We start from the raw sequence: 6023 nt of genomic DNA, 5'->3' as shown, positions 1-6023 counted from the left end.
ACATTATTATGATTCCATTTTTCAGAAAAAGTGTAATTGTCAAATTTTGTGAGACACGTCATATTAGAACGAGGATATCGTTATTCAATTTATTTAAATGTTATTTTTTTGCCGTAATTATTATTACTTGTACATTTTGATTGCATAAAAAATAAAAATTAACTTTTTTTTTTCAATTATGACAAGATGTTTTTATCTCCTGAAAATTTTTACCAATGTGGGATACATCATTATAATGAGGGTATTGATATATAAAAAAATTATAAATATTCCACAAAAACTAAAATGTGTATTAAAAATAGCAAACTAAATATTAAGGGGTAAAGCTACTCTAAAAGAAAAAAATCGATATTTGGATGAACGGTTTAAAAGATATCAATTATATGGTAAAGGCATCACTGATTAAAGGTATATAACGAATTTCTTATGATGAATAAATAGCAACAAAAACTTTAAAAGCATTTTTCAAGGAACCTTTTTTTTCGACGAATCGACTTGTAATTTTGTACAATTGTATTTGTCTTGGACATGGCGTACACTCCACAATTTCCAATGTCAATTAATTTAAACTAAAAATTACGTTAATTTATACCTGTACTCTGCACCCCACCCTTTTACGAAGGACATCCTTATCGTACACATCCTCGTTAACTGGTACACAGCCTCAAACCCTTGACTCACAGACTGCGACAGTAGAGCTGCGAATTCTTGGTTATTGAATATTTTTAAATTGCAACCTGTAAAAACGACACATTTACATAAAAAAAAAACTAGAATATCCCCTAAACTCTTTCAAATTAAAATACAATAAGACCCACCTGGTGGTATCTTACAAACGGTAGCAGGATGCCAGCCATATCTTTGATTGCAATTGGGGGATTGGACAAAGATGCTTGAGTCGCTTAAACATTCCGCAAACACTTCGCCACCTAAATTCAAATACAAAATTTACAGTATTACAAAAAAAAACAACTGTAACATTAAATAATATTACCTATATAATACAGTCTTACTCCCTTTCCTATGTGTCTTCTTGTTTGTTCTACCACTGTGTTACGGTTCACATTCGACAGCAATCCCAAACAAAACCTAAAAACAAAAATAAAAGAACATTTATAAAATATTTAGTTCATCATTTTTATCCATTGTGCTATACACTTTTTCCAACGAACAACGCAGTCGTCAAAGAACTTTTTAAATGCATATTCCGGTATGGGCTTCAACTCCTTCAGCGAATTTTCTTTTATGGCTTCTATCGGTTCAAAATGGGTTCCACGAAGTGATAATTTGAGTTTAGGAAAGAGGAAAAGTCAGGACGGTAACAGCTCAATGACATTCCTTGAGCTTTTGGTCAAAAATTCATTCACAACTATCGCTTTGTGTAATGATACATTATCGTGGTGCAATGGCTTCTATCGCCTCAAAACGTGTTCCACGAAGTGATAATTTGAGTTTGGGAAAGAGGAAAAGTCAACGTGGTAACAACTCAATGACATTCGTTGGATTTTTGGTCAAAAATCCATTCAGAATTATCGCTTTGTGTAATGTTGCATTATCGAGGTGCAATGGGTTCTATCGATTTAAAACGTGTTCCACGAAGTGATAATTTGAGTCTGGGCAAGAGGAAAGTCACCACGGTAACAGTTCAATGACATTTCTTGAGTTTTTGGTCAAAAATTCATTCAGAATTATCGCTTTGTGTGATGTGCATTATCGTGGTGCAAAATCCAAGCATTGTCCTTCCATAAATCGAGTCTTTTGCAGCAGATACGCTCTCTCAAATGCTTCATAATCCCCGTATAATATTCTTTGTTGACTATTTCTCCATCTGGAAGAAATTCTTTGTGGATATTACGACAGCCAAAGAAAACAGTTAACATGACTTTGATTTTTGACCGACTTTGACTTGTTTTTTTTGGTTTTGGCTCATTATAAAGGTGCTATTCCGCAGCTTGTTGGTTTGTTTACATGTCAAACTTGTAAACTTCTGTCTTCTCACCCATTGTGACGCATTGCAGGAATATAGAGTACGAATTAGCTCGTTCAAAGCATGTCTTCCCCAACACGTTTGCGATGCTCTTTTTGAAGAAAATTCAGTTCTTTTGGAACCAGCCGTGCTGCGTTTCACACCCAAAATATCAACTAAAATGGTGCGAACTAATTCGTGAGATATGTTTATTTCATATGTTAGTCTCTCAAACTGTAATGTCAGTTTGCAAGCGCCATTTCCTTCACATTATCGATGTTTTCTTCAGCTGAAGACGTTGAAGGATGACCAGAATTTGCCAAATCTTCAACCGCTTCTCAACTATATTTCAATGCTTTGTACCATTCATATGCTTGAGTTCGATAAAACTGAATTACCATATGTCTTTCCCAACATTTTTAACGATTCAGCACAAGAAATTCTGTTAGTAACACAGAATTTTAAGCAAACTCTTTGTTCAATAACATTATCCATAGTAAAAATTGCGGAAGAAACTTTAGGTGGACAAACAAAATTACCAGCTGTAAACAAACTACTTGACAGATCGCACTGAAACTTCGTGTCAGAATAGAGTACAGTGCTACCAACTGTCCCTCAAAAAATAAATTTAAATCTACTTTAAGCCTGTATCTAACAATGCAATTTGGGTGCGGTGACAAAATTGCGGGGATTTTGTTGCGGGGATAAAATTGCATGCTTTTTATCACACAATGGGACAGAATTGCTGCATTTTGTTTCGTTTGTAGCAGTGTTACCACCTGCACATTTTGTTTAACATATAAAATATCTGAAAGTATCTTGTTGTAAACGATAAACTGTTACTTTTGATTCAGGCAAATGGATGAAAATTTTAAAATAAGTTGCTCTATAGCTTTAATAGCGGCTTCAATGGTGATACTAACAACAGCCATAAAATCAAGATGGTGGGTTCGACCATGGATTTTAAAACGCTTTCGAGGATGTTTAAACCTTTTCACAGGTCTACCAGCTATAAAATATAGGTTGGTAATAAGCATATCTCTGTAAAAGTAACCACAATCCCTGCAATTGTATTGCATGGAATAGAGCATGTTCTAATTTATGTAATTCAGTTGCCGGGACAGAATTACTTAGTCTGATAAGAAAAATTTCATGGATTTTATCGCAGCAACCAAATCGATGCAACCAAATTGCATTGTCAGATACAGGCTTTACATGGAATTTTTAAATGATAAATTCCGGATACTTTTGTAACAGAATGTACAGTTGGCGCCACCCAAATGTGAACGCATTTTGGTTGTTTTGGAAATTTCATCTGGATTTTATTGTAGTAAATCAGACTTTTTTTAGTGGCGTAACACAGAGAGGGTATTCTTATGGATAAATTCGACCAAGGCATTGTCTTCCGCGTCACTGGAAACCTTCCCGAAACCTTGCCTGATAGATCTTTGTAATTATTGTTCTCGCCAGCGTTGTTTAATATAAAATATACAACTCTTACTAACATTTAAATCAGCAGCCACTTCACTCAAAGACCAATTATCTTCTGATAGCCCTTGCTCTATGCGCTTCAGTTAAATGCTCCGGCATATTCCACGTTACTTGTTTACATTTAATTACGTTTTCTCTAACTGACATATGTATATTTGACAACTATTGAATTTTACGACTATGATTTGAAGTTTACATTACACGGTACAATATTGCCGTTCACATTTGGGTGGCACCGACTGTACATGATATTTATTTTTCTTTAGTTTGTTTATAGCAAAAAATATGTCGTGTTTTAAAAATGGTAAAAGGGCAATTTTTAAAGAAGTTAAGACAGGTGAAATCAAGCAATAAGCACATAAAAGAAATTAAAGCTCATGAAACATTGATAACTGTAAATAAAACAATATAAATAAAGTTCGTTAAATACAATTTTAAGTAAAATAGAACTAAACTAAAAAAAAATATTGAGAAATTATTTGTCTAAAAAATGTTACATTTTGGACCTAGCTCTTATTGCGCAAGATTAGGTAACAATACTAGTATACAATATTATTAAATGTCTAGTGGCTACTCCATAAGTTATATGTACATAGTTTTTTTAAAATTCTTGTTCTAGAAAAAAATTCGACGAATCCAAAGGAGTAGCTCTAGAACTTATAACTTAAAAATAGTTCACTTCCCAATCGAAACGGAAGAGACCCTTTTCCTTCGAATTACTATTACACGTTACAAACAGCAATCAAATTTTCAAAAATCCTAGAAGTGTCAAATTTCAGTAATAATGGCTCCTGACGTCACCATTGGTTAGCATATTTATATTCAGATCCAGTGGATTTTTATCTTTAATTAGATACATTTTTAATTTAAGTTTCATCACCATACGTCAGACGCCTTCAAAGCTATGTTAGACCTTGCATCGTGACAATGAAGCATTTACAGACATTCCTTCAGAGGTTTTTTTTCAAAGTTTGTTCAATTAATCCTCAAATTATATGGGGTATATAAATAATTTTAAGAAATGTAATTCAGTAAAGTTTAAAAACAAAATTATTACAAACATGTCACTCACCTTTCTGAATTGCTGGGATCTGTAAAACCGTCAACAGTAATGGAGGGCTGGCTAGCGTGAAAAGTCTCGCCAACCCTCGTGTTTAACTCATAGTAGCTAATGCTGCACCAGAATGCGGGTTCACAGTATAATACTGGTTGGGCGTCTACCGGAGGGCTGGGTGTTATTCGTGATAAACCTATTTAAAATTCCAATTTATATTTTCAAAAGAAAAAATTAATAATTCTTACTCATGTTGTCATTGGGGTCGATAGGGTCTCCGTCTTCCGACATATATCCCGGGGGAGGTGTCTCTGTTGGTGGAACCGCACTATGCGGAGATTCCATATTTGTCGAAGTACCATTGGGACATATTCCTACAGCTTCCATGAAACCAGCTGAATGTGAAAGGTGTAAACTAAAATAATAATTACATTTCGTTTTAAACAGAACATCAAAGTTTGAAATTTTTACTATAATTGTATTCGAACTAAGATATAACTTACCCTAAGGTATTCGTGTTATGAGGGAAAGACGTATTCTCTGGTACAGAAGTGCTTAGATCTTCAAGAGAATGTGGAAATAAATTATTTTCATCACTTAAAGTATGGCGAGGTACTAAGATTGCAGGTAACGCTAAAAAACAAAGGCATTTCATAAACATTTTAATGATACTCCATCAGTGCTATTACAATAACATAGCTATAGTGACTATAACTGTACCTGGACTCTCAATCCTGGTATAATGGTATGGATTAACACAGACTTCCTCTTTTTTCAAAGAATATGCAAACTCGCAGTTGTCCAAGGGTCGCAATTCATGATGTGATTGGAGCTCGGGCCACCTCCACAATCGACAATATATTACATGAGGTAATCCTTTGCGCTGTTGCTGTATATTACCCAATTCAGCATTCGGCCTTACTCTAAAATATTACACATTTTCCCAATGTCATTGTATGAAAATAAACAATTAATGTAAATTTCAAAATTATAAACAGCTCTCTTAAAATGTAAACTAGGTATATAAATAATTTCAGTACTCTTTCAAATTATTTACTAACAAATTTTAATCAAATGTGCATAAATTGTCATAAATTTGAGAATGCTTGAAAATAAAAAGGGGTGCATGATAAGATGCATTAGGGAGAAATAGCATGGGTTAAATTGGCCCAGGCCAGGGCATTTTGCAGACATTTAGGGTAGGTCACTAGCCAGACTGAGTGGTGTAAGGGGGGAGCGCAAATCCATAATATGACCTTAAACTTCGTTTATTTCGATGCAGACAATGTGGATATCGCCAAAACGTACCTAGGAATTGTCACACATTTCGTGTTGTGATTCTGAGAAGATATTGCTCGCTCAAGTTCCTCTAATGCACCGGACTTCTTCAATTTTTTCACTAAACTTTTAACTGCTTTCTCGCACCATTTGTCATCAGCGTCATTACCTTTTTTCCAACCCAATAAACGTTTAACGACGGGCGGCGTAAAAGACGGTAGCATTCCGTTCATC

General features: G+C 34.4%; 1 protein-coding gene across 1 annotated transcript in view; it reads right to left on the bottom strand.

Moving 5' to 3' along the window:
* Positions 1 to 6022, bottom strand: part of LOC108913028 (mothers against decapentaplegic homolog 3) — an 11741-nt gene extending 5719 nt beyond the window's left edge. The window contains exons 1-8 of the mRNA XM_018718485.1: positions 5820 to 6022; positions 5232 to 5434; positions 5015 to 5144; positions 4760 to 4926; positions 4530 to 4707; positions 995 to 1089; positions 819 to 929; positions 593 to 737 (exon numbers count right to left, since the gene is read on the bottom strand). Coding sequence (XP_018574001.1) covers positions 593 to 737; positions 819 to 929; positions 995 to 1089; positions 4530 to 4707; positions 4760 to 4926; positions 5015 to 5144; positions 5232 to 5434; positions 5820 to 6022 — 1232 coding nt within the window. The remainder of the gene's footprint in view (positions 1 to 592; positions 738 to 818; positions 930 to 994; positions 1090 to 4529; positions 4708 to 4759; positions 4927 to 5014; positions 5145 to 5231; positions 5435 to 5819) is intronic.
* Between the last annotated feature and the right edge of the window lies 1 nt (position 6023).

This window comes from Anoplophora glabripennis, unplaced genomic scaffold (assembly GCF_000390285.2).
Source record: "Anoplophora glabripennis isolate ALB-LARVAE unplaced genomic scaffold, Agla_2.0 scaffold757, whole genome shotgun sequence".
Classification (NCBI taxonomy): domain Eukaryota; kingdom Metazoa; phylum Arthropoda; class Insecta; order Coleoptera; family Cerambycidae; genus Anoplophora; species Anoplophora glabripennis.
Note: the sequence above shows the minus strand (reverse complement) of the source record. Positions and strands in the feature narration are given on the sequence as shown.